This window comes from Orcinus orca, chromosome 13, assembly GCF_937001465.1.
Source record: "Orcinus orca chromosome 13, mOrcOrc1.1, whole genome shotgun sequence".
In the NCBI taxonomy this organism is placed as follows: Eukaryota; Metazoa; Chordata; class Mammalia; order Artiodactyla; family Delphinidae; genus Orcinus; species Orcinus orca.
In genome coordinates, this window is record NC_064571.1 from 76,309,224 (window position 1) to 76,331,065 (window position 21,842).

Consider the following 21,842-nt stretch of genomic DNA (forward strand, 5'->3'; position numbering starts at 1 on the left):
TCCTCACCTCTGTGCCCTCATCACCCAGCACAGGTTCTTGCCCGTGGGAGGTACTTCCCAAGCGCTGGCACATAGAAGTCACTCCGAGTGAAAGGATGAGCTTTTCTTACGGGAGGGCCGAGGGGCTGCTGGAGAGACCAGCTGGGGTGCCTGCGAGATCCCTGGAGGAGGAGCCGTGGGATGGAAGGCCTCTGTCTGAGATGATGCTGGCCGCCCCTCTCTCTTCACTCCCTTTCCCCTCATCTGTCTGTCGGTCTGTCCATCCTTGCGCCACCCCTCCATCCATCTGTTCTTTCGTCTAATATTTATTGAGTGTCTGCTCTGGACCAGGCACACTACTGAGTCCCCAGAATTTGGGGCTAACCAGGACAGGACCCTGGGGCTTTCGGCCATCAAAGCTCCGTGTTTCTTCTTCTTCTTTGTCTCCCCTGGAGACGGGTCGGGGGTAGTCGGGGAGACGGAGGATGGCCCAGGAGGAACGGGGTGGGGTTCAGATGGTGCCTGACTGAGCAGCCCCATGGGCTGTAGAGTCGCTTTATTTCAGTTCGAGACACAGAAGATAAAAAATGTCTCCAGGGAGAAAAACAGGAACATTCATCGGATTTGAGAGGAAAACTCACATAGCAGGAAAGCCAGGCCTAATTTGTGCTCTCCGGGCCAGAAGTAGGTGCAAGAAGGGACATCGTTGAAATCTCTGCCTGGCTCCTCCAGAGATAATTAATCACGTCTGTCCGTTCACTTCCTTTGTTCTTCAGACCCTCCCTTCTCTCTGTGCTGCCTGTGATTTCTGCGGTGGGAAGCCCCCAGCCCCTGCCCCAGGGGGCCAGTCTGCTGGGGAGGATGTGTGTGTGCCTTCCCCACGGGTGGTTTCAGAGCTGCCGGTTCCGGTTCCAAGCAGGGTGGACCTGCGGACGTTGGCTGCGAGCTCCCTGCTGGGGGCTCCCCGCCCTTCACTGCGGCAGCCCCTGCCGGGTGCAGAAGCACAGCCAGGCAAAGGGCGTCTGCGACGGGTAATTGAGGGGCAGCCGTGGGACGGAGCCCGCAGGCCCCTGGCTGGTCCAGTGGCTCCCAAACACGGCCGGTCATCAGAGCCCACAGGGACACAAGCGGCTCCCGGCGCCTGCCGCTGGGGTTCTCATTCAGCGGGTCTTGGCTGGCTGTGGCCATCTCCAGCTGGCCTGCCCCGAAGGCCAGGGCCTCGTCGGTACCCGCTTACTAGGGGTCATTAGAGCGGCGCTGGCTCTGCCTGGTCTGTGAGGCAGAAGGGGAAGACATCCCAGGAAAAGCAGGACACCCTGACTCCTTAAGACGTGTGAGGAAGCGCAGATGAAGTTTCTGGAGGAGCCCAGGCTCCCTTCACCTTGCCCAGCACCACAGGCAGGGCCTGGGGATGACACCACAGCGGAGGTGTGGCCCTGGTGGCCTGTGGCCTGAGCCCATCTGGCTTGTGCCCGAGATGGAGAAAAGTGCAGGGACTGGGGTGCGGCCATTGAGTCCCTGGCCCTGCCTGCCGTGTGGCCTTGAGCAGACACCCAGCTTCTTGAACCACCATTTCCTCGTCTGCTGAGAGAGATCTTCCCGCTGGGGCCTTGGCCCTGAGCGCCGAGGAGTGTTGGTCCCGCGGCCTTCCAGCAGGTGCTGCCTCACCTTTCCTAGCTTCTCCCCACTTCCACCGGGAGACTGAAATTCTAGCAGACATCTAAATCCAGACCGTGGGAACAGCCACCTCTGAGCGCCCTGGCCTCCTACACCCAGGGCCGCCCTGCTGCTATGTTTCTCTGCTGCTGGTTAATCTGTGCGTTGTTTACGGTGGTATCAGCGCAGTTTGACTGCACAGTATCGCCCGCATGAGCTCAGCTGGTGGCCTCGGTCCAGTGGAACGGCCCTCCAGGCAGACAGGCGCACGGAAGCCCCACTTCCGGTTAGAAGCTTATTTCTGTTGTTTGCAGGAACCTTAAAATGGCTAATTTAGGCACCACCAGCAGGGGTTGGATCACCTTGTTAAAATAAAACCAAGTTTGTTTATTTCCTGGCGCTATACCTTCCAGTGACGTGTGTAGATCTGCAGTCTTCAGCTCCCTGAAGGCTGACATGTCCGCTGTGTAACCACCACCCGGGTCGGGAAATAAAGCCCTCCCGGGGCCCGAAGCTTCCCCGAGTCCCCTCCTGGTTTCCCGCAGCAGTGTCTGGCCCAAAGCAGGACCTTGGCCAGTCGATGAATGAGACGCAAAGGTACCCGAGGGGTGCAGAGGTGACTGGGGCTCTGAGTAGCCAGAGGGGTTTCCCGAAGGAGGTGATGCTGGCTCAGTGGGACTGAAGTGTTTTCTGGAACGACAGAGGTTAGACCACTCAAGGGAAGGGGGGATGTGTGGGTGGAAACAAGGGAGCATTGACCAAGGCTGCCTTCTGTTCTCCCCTGGGTCCAGGCCCTGAGGTGTGCAGCCTCAGGTGCTTCCATCCCTGTGTCCGAGCGGCTGTCGGTGGCTCTGTGATGAGCCTGGCCCCCGGGGTGCTGAGGTGGTGTGGCCTCGCAGCTCCGGAAGGAGGGCACGGCCTGTGGCCTGCGGCCTGTCCTGCTGGCCCTTCAGGGCTGGAGTCGTCTGCAGTCAGTTGTGTAGTCCGGACAGCCTCCTGCCTGCCACACACCCCACAGCGGCCGTTCCCTGGGCGCAGGGCTGGGCCGCTTCCGTAGCGGCGCATCCCCAGCTCACTGTCGCTCCTTGGAAAGCTGCTACGCGACACAGGCTCAAGCCTGCCCGGTGCCTGTGTGGCTGGCCGGCAGGGCTCTTGTGAGAGGTGCTAACCTCGAATTCCGTCTGTGATTCCCCAGCTCCAAGAAGCCCAAGAAACGCCCGGAGGAAGTGGCCGTGAAGCCCAAACCCTCGCCCTGTCTCTCCATCTTTGATGAGGAGGTGGACCCCGACGAGGGGCTCTTTGGCCCGGGCAGGAAGCCCTCTCCCCGGAGCCCCGCAGAGGACGCGCCCCCCAGGGACTGTAAGTAGAGCCCCGGGGGTGTTCCTTTCACTCTCGGTGTCTCCCGGGTGACCCAGCCAAGCTCTGCGAGTGGCTTTGGACCCACCACACATGAGCAGGACGGCCCATGTCTTAACACGATGCAGATGCAGTCAGTGGAGAGATTTTCTGCTGGAGAAATCTAGTCTCACACCTTGTGTCCCCATAGCCTGGAACGTTCCAGGGCTGTATGTTTATTCTAATCATCCCTCAGAAGCAAAGAGTGGTTTTCTTTGCTGCTTTGAAAAGTGTGTGTCGTGACTGGTGTAGAAGTGCCTTTGTTACCTCTGCAGCCAGATGTGGGCACCTGGTGGAGAGTGAACGCTGGCCTGCCTCCGGCCTGCTGGGGCTCTGCATGACCTGGAGTCTAACAAGAGGCTCTGTGTCCCCTGCAGAGACCCCGAGGGAGGGTCCAGTGCAGAGCTGGAACAGGGAAGCTGAGCAGCCTTGGGACTTCCACACTCGTGCCTGTTCTGACCCTTCCTATCCCCGCCCGCGTTTGCATCCAGGGTAGGGAACTGATGTCACCCATTAATTCAGCCGGCACCAGGCGCCCACTGACGGCCAGGCACTGTGCTGGGGCCGAGAACACCTGGATGAGTGAATCACAGTTCTGGCCTCAGGGCCTCCCTGAGGGAGACAGGACATCTCCTGACCATTAGAGGCTAGCCTGGGCCTGTAACAGGTCTTAGCAGGACGTCCGTGCCTGTGGGGACCCCAGGGAAGGCTTCCTGGGTGAGGGTCAGGTGGAGGAACTGTACCTGAGCTGGATCCTGAAAGGTCAGCGGAGTTTGCCAGGGCTGCTGACAAAGCATTCCAGGCGGAGAAGCTGCAGTTACCTTTCACGAAGGGCAGCGTTGAGCAGTGGAGACGGCGAGAGGGTGGGGAGTAGACCCCGGCTCCTCGAAGGCAGAGGCTGTGGTCAGAGCCGTGTCTGCTCACCACTGCATCCCAGAGCTGGCAGCCCCGGGCCGGTGGTTGGCGCTCAGTGAGCGCTTGTAGGAAGACTGGGGTGCAGCCCTGGGGGCTGGCCGGGGCCATGGGGAGCCCGGGGTGTGAGCTGAAGAGGCTGTTTCCTCCTAAAAGCAGTGGGGAGGCCGCAAGGACTTGAAACCGGGAGGAGTGCCATCAGGTGGCTCTGGCCCAGCGTGGAGGGAGGCGGGGGCCAGGGCCGCAGGCCCCCGTGAGCACATGTCTCTTGCCCCACGTGGCCCCGTTCCTCTGGTACTTCCGCAATCTGCCTTGCAGACCGAAGTGACAATATTGCTTCCTCTCTCCTGGCTGTGCCAGGAGGTTGGGCCAGACTCTCTCCACCCTGCACCCCGCAGGCAGCCGAGGACAGGCTAGGACTTCTTCTGACCCCTCTGCTGCTGCCTCCTCCGCAGCCCTGAAGCTCTTTGACGATCCTGACCTCGGCGGAGCCGTCCCCCTGGGTGACCCCTTACTGCTGCCAGCTGCCCACGGGGGTGGAGGACCCACGTCCCGCCCAGGCTGCAGGGAGGCCTCCGAGGAGCTGTTCAGGTACCATCTGTCCCCAGTGCTGCTTTACCAGGTCTGAGAGTGGCCTGGACAGAGCCAGGGACCCGTCCAGTCTGGGAGCACTTCACCATCCTTGGGCTCCGAGGGAGGGAATCCCGACCCATCAGAGGCAGGAGCCTGTGGGTGGGAGCTGACCAGGAGGCAGCAAATGGGGTGCAATGAAAGGGTTGGGTGGGGGGCTGTCAGCAGCTCGTCAGATTCTAGAAAGACAGGACTGCATGTATACAAATAGTGTATATGAAGAATAAATTATGTAATTGCACGAGCAAGTGTAACTGGCATCAACAGGTTTGGGAACAGATACATAAAACTGACTTGGTAGCACGCAGCGCACGTTGTGGGGGGGGGGGGCAAAGTGCAGACGTTCTGGGCAGTGGCCGGTACCCATCGGCAGGCCTTGTGGAGGGGAGAGCGAGGCTTAGCCTGTTACGTGGAGGCCGATTGACAGAACATGTGCACACCTGACCGCCACGAGGGGTGTGCCGTGTGTCAAGCAGTATGCTGGGCTCTTTACATGTTATCTTATTTAATCCTCACAGCAGCACCGTCTCCCACCCTCACCCTCCACGTAGGTGCTATTTTCTCCTTTTTACGGAAAATGGAGGGTGGGAGAGGTGACTGGCCCAAGGCCCCCAGCTCCCAGGTGACAGGCGGGGATTGGGACCCAGGTCAGCCTGCCTGTGTCCCGTCGTCCCACCCTTCCAGGACTCTGAGCGCTTGGAGGAGGAGAGGCTGGCAGCTCCGCCTCCCACCCCGGGGCCGGCAGGCTCTCCCTGGGCTTCTGCTCGTGCCGCTGGTTCCTCAGCACGCTGGGCACTGTGCGTCTCTGCGTCGCATCATCTATGTCCCCAGGAGGCAGGCCGAGCCTGGCCGTCTACGGGACTCTGAGCTCTCTCTTTCCAGGAAGAGTTACGTGGCGCTGGACATGCGATCCCGGGAGGCTGTCACCACCCGCCCTCGTTAGCAACCGCGGGCTGTTAGCCTTCCGAGTGCCCGGCGAGCCTGAGTCACAGCGACGGCTCCTTGCCATTACATCTCCCCACGGCCCCTGGCAGCTGTTCACGCTCATCCTGTGTCCTCACCGCTGACACCCAGGCAGCAGTACTCCCTGGGAGAAGCTGGAACTGTTGTCATGGGCTTCGGGGTGACGCTGAGGCCCAGGGAAGCAGGTCAGCCCCGGGGAGCCTCTGCCGTTGCCAGGACTCAGCATGTCCTAGCGGGGCAGACCCAGTGGGACCTTTGGGCGTCGTTTATACTAAATCCATTACACTGGAACTTTCCAGCCCATGTTCTGCGGAACGCCGGTTTGGGGGGTCTGAAAGGTGTTACCTTCAAACGCTTTCTGTGGCCAGATGTCCGGGTTAAGCAGGACTTTCCAAGCCTTTAATGTGTGGGCACGCGTGGCTCAAGGGCGATGCCAACGCAGCATTTCACGTTCCGGTTGGTCCCTGGGACCCTTTCCTTTGTAAGGCCTCCTACATCCCACAGGGCTCTCTGGCAGTCACTGCCTTAGAGAATGTGAGTCCTGTGACCCTGCCTTTGCTCTGCCAGACATCTGGTAAAGAAGGAATTACCCTCTTGAGAGCAGGAACCGTATTTTTTTTTCTTTGTGTGTGTCCTGGGACTATGCAGGTGGTAACTGGGCTTCCTTATGATAAACTTTCTAATATTCATCCATCCATCAGTGCTTTCATCACCCCTTCATTCCACCACTGGCATCTGCCATCCCATCCTGAGGCAGCATGGAGGGGCGCTTGAGCCAGGTTTGGAGGCTGAGAAACCCCCGTTCCCTCTTGCTCTGGGGCCCCAGTTTTGGTCTTTAGTCAAGTTCTGCAGAGACCTGGGGAAGAGGAGTGGCCTCGGTGGTTGACCTCACACCTGCAGGGCCTGGAAGGGAGGGGAGCTGGACCTTGTGTCAGTGCGACCTGTTTTTACCCGTGACTCGGGGAGCCCAGTTGGAAATAGGGTGCTTGGCAAGAGATGCTGTGTGGCCACCTGTATCCCGGGTGTGACTGCCCCACCTTCTGCCTCAGAGCAAATCCAGCTCCTGATTCGCTCCAAAGAGTCATTGCTTTGCCAAGCAGTATAAATCCTGAACTCCGACACAAGCTTTTAGCTGCTGCTTTATTTCCCTAAGGGCCCCTGTTTGAGGATAATTCAGTCCCCCAGAGCTTTTCCTGGGTACCCAGCCTCCAGTGGAGGATACAGGACAAGCCAGCACCTGCCCCAGGGGGACTCAAGGAAGGGCAGCACTTGGAGGGAGCGGGGACACAGCTGAGCTGAACTTGCCAGGAGGAGCCTGTCCCGGGGTGATGCCTCCTGGGATTGCCTGGAACTCACTCTTTCAAGGCCTGGCTTGGGCCAGTCCCTCTGCGTCTGGAGGGACACCTTTTGCTCACTTCTCTGCCATCCGTGGGAGGCTCTGACTTCTCCCCTTGGGGCCTATGCCACATCACAGGAGGCTGACCGAGGAAGCAGGCAGGGTGACCCACTGCCCCTTCAGTAGCTGCTACCTGGCAGGCAGCCCTTCCCGGGAAGGGCACCTCCACCCTCATGTAGACCTCTGCCAGGCCCTGTGGTGCCGGGAGTTGTTCTGGCCAGAGGTGCCTCCCCTCTGCTCCTGCCTTTACTCAGCCGTGCTGCTGTCTGAGCTGGAGCCCGTTCACAGTTAGGGAGACGGAGGACCAGGCAGGTGGGGTGGGCTGAGGCCACTGAAGGAGTAGCAGGATGAGGGAGGGAACCGCACTCCGCCTGCCGCGCTGCGTGTCTCTGTACACGGTGTTGTAACCCTATGGGGTGATGCCGCTGTTGCCATTTGGCAGATGGGAAACCAAAGCTTGGAGAGGCCAAGTGGCCTGCGCGAGGCCCCCCGGTCTTCTGCCTGCAGCGCCTCTGCCCTCCTTCCCCTGTCCCCAGCTAGCTGTGGGCCCCAGGCCAGGCCCTTCATCTTTCTGTGCCCCAGTTTTCACATCTGTAAAATGGAGCTAACATCTGCTACCAGACAGTGTCTTGTGATTACTCAATGAATTAACGGATGCGGAGAAGGCCGGCCGTGGTAGGTACCCAGCCCAACGTTGATTGGGTGGGCGGGTCGGGGGGTGGGTTGAATGGGTCTTTTCGCTGTGCATCTGGTCTGCAGGAGTTGAGTCCTTGCACAAGGAGCTGGCAGCAGGAGCTCCCTCGGGCAGAGGGCAGAGCGGGGCTGCCTTTCTTTCCTGCTGTCCAGGACTTGGGCTGGTCCTGAGTGACCGTCACACTGCTTCGGCCTTCAGTTCCACCAACAGGCCGTCAGGTCCGGGGCGTGGTGGAGTCTTGGTGGGTGATGGCCGAGGCCGGCTTCAGCCCTCGGTGGGCCGTGTCTAACGAATGCCCGGGTGGCCCACCAGGGGACATTGTGGGCCGGCAGACCCCACCCCACGATGGCTTAGAGCCCCTCATTCATTCTTTCTCTGGCTGAACTTGGCCTGGATGAGAGCCCAGCATCTCAAGTCAGACTTACTGGTTCCAACTCAGGCCGGCCACATGCTTTCACCTCAGGCAGGTGGCTCGGCCTCCTAGGACTTGAGCGTCCGCGTCTGCAGGGTGAAGATTGCGCTGTACCTCCCCAAGGGTTGTTGAGGATAGCAAAAGGTAATGGGTCTAAAGTGCGTGGCCCAGAGCAGGAGCTCCGTATGTGGCAGCTGTTACTGTTATTTCTTGAAGGGTTGAAGGAGGAGTCACCTAAAGGAGCCAGCTTGTCTGGAGTGGGGTCACCCGAAAAGCAGTCCTGCAGAGACTGCCAAGGGGCCGGCTCTGCTCGCGCTGGGCTGCAGGGTTGCAGGGAAGGAGAGCCCTGCCCCTCAGTTCCTCCCCGGGGGCGGATGGGTGGAAGGGCGAGGCTGGGAGGCGGGGGGACCGAGCCCAGTGCCCTGCAGGGGTGCCTCCTTGGCAGGGGGCACCTTGTCCCTTTTGCAGGAGATTGTGCTCAGGGCTTCTCCCTCTGGTTCTCTAGAGTCGAAGAGGACTTGGACCAGATTCTGAACCTGGGGGCTGAGTCCAAACCCCAGCTTCAACCCCAGCCCAAGCCCAAACCTCCAGTGGCAGCTAAGCCAGCGCTACTCAGAAAGCCAGCTGTTCCCCCCAGGGCGGGTTCATCTGAGGCTGTGGCCAGGCAGCAGAAACAGCAGCAGCAGATCCAAGCCATGGACGAGACGGACATCTTACAGTACATCCGGGACCACGACGCGCCTGGCCAGGCTGCCCCCAGCCTCTTCTGACCGCCCCCAAGCCCTGTGCTCTTCCTGAGCCAGCAGACTCTCCTGTGGAGGGGCACGTAGTGAGGTGCAGACTTGGACCTGTAGGGCCAGAACCTCTATTCCCAAGGGAGGGAGGGTGGAAGCCGGGTCATAGGACCCCTGTACTGCCTTTTTCCTTTTCCTCAGCCCTGTGGGTTCATGGAATCCTGCAAGATGCAGAGAGCAAGGTCACTATAGGAAGTGGAGCCTAAGTTGTCTCAGCCATGGGGATGTGGAGGGGAGAGCCTGTGGGGATGCCTTGCTAACCAGGAGCCCAGTCCCCAGGGTGTCATGAGACTGGGAGCGCGGGGGGCCAGGGAGGCTCCACTCGGGGCGGGAAACTTTGTGCCCACTTGTGCCCACCGTCTCTGCCAGCCCCAGCACGTGCCCACCGGCTCTGCCAGCCCCAGCACGGGAGGGAGGGCTTGGCCAACCTGGGGTTTGGGTGGGAATCTCTAGTCACCATGACTCCTGGAGGCTTGCAGGCCCTGGCAGGGTCCCCAGTAGAGGGATGCTGAGTGGGTGCCCAGGAGAGCCTGGCTAGGTGGGGTGGCCCAGCCACCTCCGGTTACCAGGTGCTAAGCACGGTGCCTTCCCAGGTGTCGGAGCTCAAGGGAGACGTCAGGCCCAGCCCTGCCTCTGGTGTGTAGATGGCCTGACAATCCCCATGTCTTCCTCCCTCTTCCTTTCCTAGGGAAGGCCTGGCCAGACCACGGCCTCCTTGGGCCTCTGGCCATAGGGCCGATGTCCACCGTTACAGCTTTTCCTTCAGGGACGCTGTGGCTGAGGTGCCCCTCCTTCTCACGGCCTGGGCTGGATGCTCTTCGGCCGCTACTTGAAGGGCCCCGTCTGTCCAGCGGTGGGTGCTGCCAGGCCTTCCCTGTCCTCAGGGTCTGGATTTGCTCACTGGCCTTCCCCCAGTGGGAGCCTCCTTCCCGGGAGAAGGAGCCCTGTGCCGGGCAGGGCCAGTGCCTTAGACTTCTCCCCGACCCCCTTGCCCCGGCATACGGGTCTGAGCATGGTGCATGTTTAATGCAGCAAAGAATGCCTCTTTTGTTGTTGTTGTTTTTGATACAGTCTTCATGTTCAGAATTAGTTTTTAAGGAAACACAGGTTTTTAAGAAAAGGCAGCCGCTGTTGTCCCTTGGGTTGTGCTGCTCGACAGAGAGGATTGGAAGGAGGATTTGGGATGAGGACCCCAGGCCGTTCCCCATCGGGGCCAGGAGCCAACCCTGATCCCTCAGAGATTCTGCCAGAGCCAGGCCGGTGTTTGCTGCCCTCAGAGTCTCTAGCACCCGCTGCCCAGTGCCAGGACCTGCAGGGCGGGTGGGAGCGCTCAGTCCGGTTTGTCCCGCGTCTCACGTCCCCCTTCCCCTCCACTGGTGCCAGCGTAGAGGAAATAGGCGGCTCCGGGGACTGAGAGCCTAGTTCCTCCTCCCCCTCTGCCTTATCTGGGCCGCGAGGGCAACCTCCCTGGGGCCCGGAGCTGGCTCCCGGACAGCCTCAGCCCCCAGCACAAGCCGCCCCTCTTCTCTTTCGCCGCCAGGCCTTCACACCCGCACGCCACGCTGGGGTCCGCGCTCTTGCTGACTGCAGGAAGGCCTCCGAAGGAAGGAGCAGGTGGTGAGGCAATGGGCTGCCGTGGCCTCTCTCTCCTCCCTGTTCTCTCCTCTGGGCCGCGCCCTCCCGCCCCCAGCATGCGACATAGGGGAGAGGGTGCAGCTGGCAGGTGCCCGTGGGGGGCCACAGGCGGAAGCTGCCACTCCGGTGTGGCTTCGCCCACTGCTAGCCCGGCCTCCTCCCTGGCGGCCTGGCACTCGGACACCTCAGCAGAGATACTGATGCTCCGCGGCGCCGCAGGTCTGTGACCCACCAGCCGATCTGTGACCTCCAGTCGTCCAATAAAGTCTGTGTCGGTGGCTCATTCCCGCATTTGTTAGTGGCGACCTTTTCTGACCCCGGGCTGATGGGGGACAGTGTGGGGCACTGTCTTTACAGCCCCGGGCTGATGGGGCTCAACAAGGGGCGCTTCCCTCGAAGGACCTGGGGTATGCCAGGCCTCCCAGGCTGCTTCTGGATGGGGCAGGGCGAGGGCAGAGGGAGGATTCCACTGTGTGAACTGAGGCAGAGGGGCCAGAGGCCCCGGCCTGGTGGGGTCATCCGTCAGTAACTGCTCAGCCAGGACCTGTTTGGAAAGAGGACTTTTTCCTTCTCCAGACCTCACCTCTGTCTCCTCAGGGTAGGGACTGGTCTAGGCTTGAACTGGCCTCGAGGTCCTTTCAGCTTTGACACAAGACAGCCCCGCCGAATAAACCTGTCCATCCGCTTCCAAACCTGTCCTAGCCTCCACTCTCCTGCCAGGGTCAGATTCTGAGATGCTGCTTCCTGCCCGGGACCCAGAGGTTCTTAGCAGACGGCTCTGCAAGCCGACATCCCCCAGAGCACTAGAAATGGGTCCCCGGGAGCCCCGTGCAGGGCAGTCTGCGAGCCCACGCTGGCCTCCCTCACCACTCGGCTTTGGAGCTCGCAGCTAAGCTCAGATGGGGGTCTTGGCTCCCAAGGACAAGCAGTTGGGTCGTTCTGAGAAGGACCACGCAGCCCACAAGCCTGCAGCGGAGAGTTCACCGTGGAAGGAAAGTGAGGTTCACTGAGGGCAGCGTTTGTTTGTTTTGCAGCGTGTGAGCCCCGTGGACAGGATGTGCCGGCTGCTCTGGGGGCCCTGCTCCCATCCCTCATTTTTCCTCTCAGGAAGCCGGGAACTCCAGCCACTTCTCCTGGAAAGTCCCCATCCTAGTGTCTGTCCCGGCCGGGCCGGGAGGCGAGCTCCGCGGGGGGAACCCACCCTTCCACACTCTGGTGTCCCGTGACCATATCAGTGCCACAAGTCCGGAACCCAGCCTGCCTCTGTGTGCTCTGGGGCTGCCCCGAGGCTCAAGCCCTCACAGCAGACGCAGATGAGGCAGCAGAAGTCCAGGTGATTGGGGGGCCCTGTGGGCCTCATGCCCAGCTGCCAGCTTGGTGTCGTCGATACAGTCCGCGTGGTGGTAGGCTTTCCTTTGTCTCTGGGGAGACCCGGTGTGGAAGGTCACGTTCGGCTCTCCAGCTCACCAGCTGCCCAGGTGAGCATAGCCTGCGGACGGGAGAAGGGAGAAGAGCTACCAACACGGCGCTTGGATGGTGGGCCTGGCTGGGCAGCAGGCACCCCCCAGTGTTGCCGGGCCTTTGGGTTGAAGGCCACCCAGCGCAGGCGTGGTCGACACTCAGAGCCCCTTTGAGTGGATGACCTTTCAGTGTCAAGTTGTGGATGGTACCATTCAGTGCAAACCCTCATCACTTAAACAGTTCCCTTGAGGCCTCACGACCAAAGGACCAGGCTCCGTGGGCCTGGAGGGATCTAGGTTCCGGTCCAGCTGGGCTATCCGACGTCCCCTCACCCTGCAGTGCCGAGTGAAGAGACTTCCCTGGGTTCATGTGAAGGGCCAGGTAGGCTGTAACGTCCTATTCGTGCCTGAAGGACTTTCCTTGGGCTGGTCACTACAGTTCATCCCAGAGGGACCCCTGCCCAGGACAAGCTGCACGCTAGTGAGATGGGGCAGGCTGAGGATGGCTGGTCAAAGGCACTGCCGGCTTCCGCCCAGCCTCGCCCACAGCCCCGGGCACTGACGTTGACTTCCAGGTATTGTGCTACGAACGACATGGTGAAGGGGACCCAGGTGTGCAGCGTGGTGCGTACAGCCTGGAGCACAGATGCGCATCCCTCTCGTGGCTGAACCTCTGGTTCTGGTTTAACACGGCGCTAGCCGCCGGTGAGAGCTGAGGGATTTCATTTCTCAGGTCACACTCAGGATGAAGCCGCACTCCTGGAGCGGGGATCATGGGCTCGGCGCATGGCCTCAGTAAGCAGGAATCCCTGTTGACAACTTTCAGAGGTGCCGATGCTTCTCTGCTAATTTGGCAAATAGCGGCAGCCTCTAAATTCCTTTTTGAGTTAAGCTGGGGTAGCTTTCTCCAGCCCAGCCAGCCAATCCCGTCTGTTTCCTCACATGCCGAACGCATCCGCAAACACTAAGCATTTAATGGCACCTACCGTGTGCAGGCGCCGTGACATGTGGAACACGGGGAGTCAGGTGGGTGAGGCATAGTGAAAGATGCACGTCAGCCCTTCTGGTCTAGAAGCTCCCCATCGTGCTTGGGCATCAATCAGTTTGATGAATAAGTGCATACAAGGAACAAGAAAAGTGCATGAACAATACAGGGCAGAGCAGCGGGTGGCAAGGACTGTGTAGGCGGCACAGCTCTGGTGCTCAAGAGACACAGAGCAAGAGAGACCCGGCCAGCCTGGCCGATGAATGTTTCCTGAGCACCTCTGGGTGCAGCACCTGTTCTAGGCACGATGGAGGACACAAAGATGATAACACATGAGTCATCAAAGCCGGGTCTGCCGTGAGCCACGCTGAACTGTAGGTTCTGTTCTGTTCTTTGGGCCTCCTGCCCAAGCAGCAGACACAACTAGGAAAAGCACCTCCTCCCACGCAGCCCTCTCTGCCCCTCCCCCTCTGCCCCCCCCAGCAATGCAGTGTTACATGCAAGGTGACCCCAGCTCTTAGTCACTGTCTTAATTTCCTAAGGCAGCTGTAGCAAGTACCACAAACTGGGTGGCTTTGAACAGCAGGAATTTATTCCCATTTCCGGAGGCCAGAAGTCTAAAATCAAGATGTTGGCGGGGCCGCGTTCGCTCTGAAGGCTCTGGGGAGAATCCTCGCTTGCTTCTTCCAACTTCTGGTGCTTGCTGGCAATCCTGCGAGTTCCTTGGCTTGTAGCTGCTTCACTGCAGCCTCTGCCTCTGTCTTCACACAGTCATCTCCTCTGTGTCTTTTCTGTGCCTGTGTCCAAATTTCCCTGTTCTTGGAAGTAAACCAGTCATTAGATGAGGACCACCCGAATCCAGTATTACCTCATTTTCCCTTAATTACATCTGCAAAGACCCTATTTCCAAATAAGGTCCCATTCACAGGTTCCATGTGGACAAGAATTTTGGGGGGACACTGTTCCACCCAGTTCAGTGCCTCAGGGTCTGAGGCTGAGCTACTTGAGTGCAGAAGTGATGACTTCATATCTCCTGTATCAGCTTCCGGGCTTTTTGGGTGCCATGTGGTCCCATGTGGTCTTGGGGCCTTGTTATCATACAAAATTGGGGAAAATCACCCCACCGCTAACAACAGTCCCGGGACTTTGTACATTGCTTGTGTCCAGTGGCGGGAGCAGGACACACCACTGATGGAGCCCCAGGGCCTGACACCTCTGGGCCATTATACACCCTTCCCCAGGGCAATGGTAGGCTCCAAATAGGTCTGATTACCCGTGTTCTGAGTGGATGCGATTCACGAGTAAGCTGAGGCAGGCAGCGTCCCATTCTGTCCTGTCCACGCCATGGCCTCTGTGGTGTCCCCTTGGGCTTGTATTTCAGCAATACCCTGTCATCCCCACACCCTGTCTGAGGAGGGGACAGGTCGGGGAGGGAGCTGGGAGGGAGGTACCTTGGTTGGACACTTACCCGGTGCCAGGGTTAGATTCCTCTCATTTGCAGCTGCCCCCAGAAATGCCCAAACCGCTTCACTTCAAATCTTAGTAAGAATGACTCTTTAGAGCAACATGTAGCACAAGATGGAGATTGAGCAGGGCTCAGAGCCGTCCTGACTGATGGGGGGCCGTGACTCCCTCCCTGGAGGGTTGCAGGGCTCTAGAGGTCTTTCTGGGGACCCACATTGCCTCCTGCTCGGAGCCCTGGCTCAGGAGTGGCCTGATGGCTTTCCCAGGTGTCTGCCCTCCCCCCGACACCCACCATCCTCTCTCTGGGCCCCTGAGGAAGATGGAAAAGGCTTCCAGAGAGTGAGACCTGCGGGCCAACTCCCAGGCACCCGAGGGGCTGCCCCAAGGCCTCGGCCTCCTCACGTGGGTTTTCTTCCCTTGGCAAGATTGCTCTTGGCTTCTCCGTTCGTGTGTTTCTGTTTTTTCTTTTGGTTTAATAGCCACTGGCTCATTTCCCGCTAAGAAGCGCCCTCGGTCCCAGAGGGCAATTTTTAGAGTAGAAAGCAGAACAGCTAACTTCTTGTCTACCTGTCTCTCGGACCATCCCGAGCAGCAGAGGCGCAGCGCAACCCAGTGCTGGTCTGAGGGCTTCCTTCTACTGACCAGACAGTTGAGGGCTCTAGTTAGGCTCGGTCTGGTTGTATGGGTGGCCCTAGCATTGGAACCCTGGCCTCACTCTCTGTATAATATAAGCCACAGGTATGGGAATGGAAAATGCTGCAGCACCTTGCGTAAAAGGTTTGGCAGTTTTTAAAAAAGCTGAACATAGATTTGCAATACAACCCAGCATCTCCCTGCCTAGGAATGTACCCAAAGAGAAAGGGAAACATGTCCACACAAAAACGTGTACACAAATACAGCAGCTTTATTCGCCATGGCCAAAAAGTGGAAACACCCACAAAGTCCATCAGCTAGTGAGTGGATAAATAAGATGCGGAATAGGCACACGATGGAATATTATACAGCAACGAAAAGGGACGACATGCTGACACATGCTACAACACGGGCCAACCACAAAAACATTACCCTGAGTGAAAGAAGCCAGACTCAGAAGACCACGTCCTGCATAATTCTATGCATATGAGATTTCCAGACGGCAAATTCTACAGAGACAGGAAGTAGATTAGCAGTTGCCTTCGGTTGGAGGTTGAAACAGTGGCCAATGGACACAAAGGATCTTTTTTGGGGCTGGGGAGGGGATGGGGAAATGTTCTAAAACTGGTTTGTTGTAATAGTTGCACAATTCTGTAAATTTACTGAAATCACTTAATTGTACACGTTACGTGGGTGAATTTTAAATTATACCATTAAATTCTACCCCAGTAAAACTGCTAAGAAAATTAATGACTGGAAAATGAAACAAACAAACAAAAAATCCTTGGGCAGCAGAGGGCAGCGGCTGGAAGGGTGGGCCAACCCCTGGCTCTCCAGCCTCCGCGCTGTGTGGCTCCAGGCCAGTTACTTACTCTCTCTGTGCCTCAGTTTCCTCACCTATAAAATGAGGGTAATAATTGTACCTGCTTCATTAGGGTAGTTATAGGGAGAAAATTAATTAATATTTGTAAAGTTCTTTGATCAGTACCTGGTACACATTATATGTGAATAATCAAAATTCCATTGAGTTGTTAGTTGTTTATTGTGCTGTAAGGAATTCTAGGATTCCTCTCTTGATCTAAGACTGAGAACCAGACCTTTGGGTAGAAAGGGAAGCCGCCGGGGGGCTCATGTGTGAGGGTGGGTCACTCTATGTCAACCTCTCGGCCTCTCTGAGCGGAGGTGTGCAGAGAGAGCGAACACAGCCTGCTCCTGCTGCCTCACGGGGTGGGGATCACGAGAGATGACACATGCAAAACCATCGGAGACCCACTAAAGGCCCCTGGCGCTGAGAGGCCTGGTGTCTGGGGCCCCAGGGAGGTGACCAGGGTCCTAGATCTGGATGGGCCATGGAAGGTTAAGGAAGATGGAAATGGCCGGAAACGAGCTGCTGAAAAAGATGTCATTCTGATGAATATTCCTAATAACACCAGTGGGGCTGTGGCCCCAGGGAGCTCATCCCAGCAGCCCCCCACACTCCAGACCTGGTGCAGCTCTCCCAGCACCATGGAGACAAGGAAATAAACACCACTAGCTTCCCTCTCCGGGCCCCTGACCTTTTGTTCAGAGCAACTGGCGGGGCGGAGCTGGGAAGGGAAGGTCAAGGAGAGTTTTCTGGCAGCCCTGTGGCCTGACTGGACTGACTGAGGAGTCTCAGCACTCGTGCCCCTTCCTCTTTTCGCCTTGGGCCTACTCCAACTTCTCATCATCCCCTGTTCACTCCAGGCCGCAGTGGGGCAGAGGGTGTCCAGCACCCGCTTTGAAAAGAAGCCACGCCCACAAAGGCTTATACACAAATGTTCATAGCAGCGTTATTCAAAACAGCCCTCACCCCCAGCCAAAGGAAACAACCCAAATATCCATCAACTAGGCAACGGATAGACCAGCAGTTACATCCATACGGTGCAACAGTGCTCAGCAAATGGGGAGGAGACTACGAGTAGATATAATGACACAGACGGATCTCAAAACATGGTTACTACATACTGTATGAGTCCATTCATATGAAATTCTAGCAAAGGCAAAACTGTAGCAGATCAACGGTTGCCAGGGGCTGGGGCTGGGTAGGGGAGAGGGAAGAATGACGCCAAGGAGACATGAGGAGACTTTCTGAGGTGACAGAAATAGTCTAAAATTTGAGTATGACTATAAAAAAAACTCATTGAACTGTACCCTTAAAATGGGGAGATTTTATTGTAAATTCTACCTAAATAAAGCTGTTGAAAAAGGAACCACAATACAAAAGTAAATATACTTCTACCATTCAATTCAGCAATCATGCTCCTTAATATTTACCAAAATAAGTTGAAAACTTACGTCCACGCAAAAACCTGCACAGAGGTGTTTATAGCAGCTTTATTCATAGTTTCCAAAACTGGGAAGCAACCAAGATGCCCCTCAGTATATGAATGGATGAATAAACAATGGTACATCCAGACAATGGAATATTATTCAGCACTAAAAATATATGAGCTATCAAGCCACGAAAAAAAAACATAACATGCCCTTAAATGCATATTGCTAAGTAAAGGAAGCCAGCCTGAAAAGATGGCTTACTCAATGATACTAACTTTATGAAATTCTGGAAAACGTAAAACTACAGAGACAGTAAAAGGATCACTGGTTGCCAGGGGCTGGGAGGTAGGGGATGAGTAAGTGGAGCAGAGAAGATTTTTAGGGAAGTAAAAATACTGTGTATGATTCTATAATGTGGATACATGTCATCATACATGTGTCCAAACCCATAGAACGTGCAACACCAAGAGTGAACCCTGATGTAAACTATGGACTTTGGATAACAATGATGTATCAGTGTAGGTTCATCAGTTATAACAAAGGCGCTTTCTGGTGGAGGATGTTGATCGTGGGGGAAGCTGGCAGTGTTCGCGGACAGCAGGTACATGGGACTCTGCATTTTCTGTTCAATTTTACTCTTTGCTGCTTTTATAACATATAAACATAAAATCTGTTTTTTAAAAAGGAGCCACAGTGAGGAAGTTCCTTAGCCCAGAAGATACTCAGCACACCAGGAGGCCAGCCCTGCTTCACCAGACCATGCCCTATTTTCAGTGAGCTCCCCGCATAGCCTTCAGGTGCCCTGGGCTCCAGCTGGGGCTCAGCAAACATCTGGTGGTGGAAGGAGTTTCTGGTCCAGCAGATGGGCAAAACGGAGGGAAGGAGCAGGGGGCACCTGATGAAATGGAGGACCTGCCCCCGAGTCCTCTGGGGAAATGAAAGGTCCAAATCCTCAAGTCCTGGAAACCCCAGGCATTGACTGGCCTTGGTTCATTGAAAACTTCTCTCTCCTCCACTGCATGATTTCCAACTTTCCTTTTTCTTTCCTGTAGTTGCCCTGTGTTGTCCTGGGCAGGCAGATGCAGAGGACTTATTGCAAGGTGGTACCTTTTGGGGGTAGGTGAGATGGCCTCCACAGATCCATGGATTCCCTCTTCCCTTCCCTCGTGGAACAAGGCTGAGGGCCTCAGGCTCAGGAAAACACACCCAGGGTGCTCCCAAAGGCCTCATCAAGCTCCAGGGGCTTGGGATACAAGGGCTCTGAAGAGAACGAGCCTTCCTGGGAGGAGACCCAATGGTCCACCTGGACCCCTGGAGCAGCTTTGAAGTCTCAGTGCTGCCAAAGCTGTCCACCAGCTCTCCCTTTGGGTTGGAAAGTGCACAGATCCTTGCTTACTGGGAGTAAGGAAGTGCTGTTGCAGGGTTCTCAGGGGCTAGAGAGCGGAAGACTGCTCACGCAGCCCTGTTAGAGCAGCAGATCGGGGTCCTGGTGTGGGGCAGGGGCTCATCCGGCTGCAGGCTTTGATCAGAGATGGGGGAGTTGTTCTGTGTTGTCCCATGGTGACATGAGAATAGACACCCTGCATGGTTACCTGCTAGGAGCTTTACACACGGCACCTCATTTCTTCTTAATCTAAGCCTAAAGCGTTATTAGTGCTAATAAATGAGAAGCAGTCCTGCTGATTCACCTCCCTATTCTTGAAGTAACTTTTTTCTTGACATTGGTGCCTTTGGGCTGGGCTTGAGGAGGACCCCCTTCAACCTGAGGTTCAAGGGTTCCAAGTTTAGGGAGGGAAGAGGAGGGATCCCAGAGCCTGAATCCAAGAACTGGGGCTCCAGGCTCATGTGGAGAACAGGACAGCAGACCAACCATAATAAAGACAGAGCTGGGAGACAAGCTCTCCAGCCAGCTCCCCCAGCCTGCCCCTCCCCCTCCTCCCCCTCGGGGGCTTCATCTTCACCTGCCACTCAAAGGTAATCCTTCCTGGGCCTGGTCTTTGGAGGGATTTAGCTCATTGATAAGTATTTCTGTTTCTTCTATGAATATTCATCTGCACAGGTTTTTGTAATTTTTTTAAGTTAATTATGTTTGAATAGATCTTTATTGGAGTATAATTGCTTCACAATACTGTGTTAGTTTCTGTTGTAGAACAAAGTGAATCAGCCATATGCATACATATATCCCCATATCCCCTCCCTCTTGAGCCTCCCTCCCACCCTCCCTATCCCACCCCTCTAGGTCATCGCAAAGCCCCGAGCTGATCTCCCTGTGAAGCTATCGGTTTTACATTTGGTAGTGTATACATGTCCATGCCACTCTCTCACTTCGTCCCAGCTTACCCTTCCCCCTCCCCATGTCCTCAAGTCCATTCTCTATGTCTGTGTCTTTATTCCTGCCCTGCCACTAGGTTCATCAGTACCTTTTTTTTGTTTTTAGATTCCATATATAGGTGTTAGCATACGGTATTTGTTTTTCTCTTTCTGACTTACTTCACTCTGTATGACAGACTCTAGGTCCATCCACCTCACTACAAATAACTCAACTTCCTTTCTTTTTATGGCTGAGTAATATTCCACTGTGTATACGTGCCACATCTTCTTTATTCATGCATCTGTCAATGGACGCTTAGGTTGCTTCCATGTCCTGGCTATTGTAAATAGTGCTGCAAAGAACATTGTGGTACATGACTGTTTTTGAATTATGATTTTCTCAGGGTATATGCCCAGTAGTGGGATTGCTGGATCATATGGTAGTTCTATTTTTAGTTTTTTAAGGAACCTCCATACTGTTCTCCATAGTGGCTGTACCAATTCACATTCCCACCAACAGTGCAGGAGGATTCCCTTTTCACCATACCCTTTCCAGCATTTAATGTTTCTAGATTTTTTTGATAATGGCCATTCTGACCGGTGTGAGGTAAGAAAGGCCTCATTGTAATTTTGATTTGCATTTCTCTAATAATTAGTGATGTTGAGCATCTTTTCCTGTGCCTCTTGGCCATCTATATGTCTTCTTTGGTGAATTGTCTATTTAGGTCTTCTGCCCATTTTTTAATTGGATTGTTTGTCTTTTTGATATTGAGCTCCATGAGCTGTTTGTATATTTTGGAGATTAATCCTTAGTCCATTGTTTCATTTGCAAATATTTTCACCCATTCTGAGGGTTGTCTTTTCGTCTTGTTTATGATTTCCTTTGCTGTGCAAAAATTTTGAAGTTTCATTAAGTCCCATTTGTTTATTTTTGTTTTTATTTCCATTACTCTAGGAGGTGGGGCAAAAAAGATCTTGCTGTGGCTTTATGTCAAAGAGTGTTTTTCCTATGTTTTCCTCTAAGAGTTTTATAGTGTCTAGTCTTACATTTAGGTCTCTAATCCATTTTGACTTTATTTTTGTGTATGGTGTTAGGGATTGTTCTAACTTCATTCTTTTACATGTAGCTGTCCAGTTTTCCCAGCACCACTTACTGAAGAGGCTGTCTTTTCTCCACTGTATGTTCTTGCCTCCTTTGTTGTAAATTAGATGATCATATGTGCGTGGATTATCTCTGGGCTTTCTATCCTGTACCATTGATCTATATTTCTGTTTTTGTGCCAGTACCATACTGTCTTGATTGCTGTAGCTTTGTAGTATAATTTGAAGTCAGGGAGCCTGATTGCTCCAGCTCCATTTTTCTTTCTCAAGATTGCTTTGGCTATTCAGGGTCTTTTGTGTTCCCATATGAATTGCAAAATTTTTTGTTTTAATTCTGTGAAGAATGTCACTGGTAGTTTGATAGGGATTGCACTGAATCTGTAGATTGCTTTGGGTAGTATATTCATTTTCACAATATTGATTCTTCCAATCCAAGAACATGGTATGTTTCTCCATCTGTTTATGTCATCTTTGATTTCTTTCATCAGTGTTTTATAGTTTTCTGAGTACAAGTCTTTTGCCTCCTTAGGTAGGTTTATTCCTAGGTATTTTATTCTTTATGTTGCGATGGTAAATGGGATTGTTTCCCTAATTTCTCTTTCTGATTTTTCATTGCTAGTGTATAGGAATACCAGAGATCTCTGTGCATTAATTTTGTATCCTGCAACCTTACCAAATTCACTGATTAGTTCTAGTAGTTTTCTGGTGGCTTCCTTAGGATTTTCTATGTATAGTATCATGTCATCTGCAAACAGTGACAGTTTCACTTCTTCTTTTCCAATTTGAATTCCTTTTATTTCTTTTTCTTCTCTGATTGCTGTGGACTTCCAAAACTATGTTGAATAAGAGTGGCAAGAGTGGACATCCTTGTCATATTCCTGATCTTAGTGGAAATGCTTTCAGTTTTTCACGATTGAGTATGATGTTTGCTGTGGGTTTGTCATATAAGACCTTTATTATGTTGAAATAGGTTCCCTCTATGCCCATTTTTTGGAGAGTTTTTATTATAAATGGGTGTTGAATTTTGCCAAAAGCTTTTTCTGCATCTATTGAGATGATCATATGGTTTTTATTCGTTAATTTGTTAATATGGTGTATCACATTGATTGATTTGTGCATTCAAGAATC

At 54.8% G+C, this 21,842-nt stretch overlaps 1 protein-coding gene across 5 annotated transcripts in view; it reads left to right on the forward strand.

Moving 5' to 3' along the window:
- HS1BP3 (HCLS1 binding protein 3) overlaps nucleotides 1–21,842 on the forward strand; it is a 55,385-nt gene that overhangs the window by 24,911 nt on the left and 8,632 nt on the right. For 3 of the 5 annotated variants that reach the window (XM_004274852.4, XM_033437389.2, XM_033437390.2), the window contains 3 exons: nucleotides 2,831–2,994; nucleotides 4,398–4,533; nucleotides 8,543–9,252. In XM_004274852.4, the coding sequence (XP_004274900.1) occupies nucleotides 2,831–2,994; nucleotides 4,398–4,533; nucleotides 8,543–8,807 (565 nt within the window). In that variant the 3' untranslated portion in view covers nucleotides 8,808–9,252. Of the gene's footprint in view, nucleotides 1–2,830; nucleotides 2,995–4,397; nucleotides 4,534–5,454; nucleotides 7,552–8,542; nucleotides 9,253–21,842 lie in introns of those variants that run through there. The other 2 variants (XM_033437391.2, XM_033437392.2) reach the window with 2 other exon arrangements.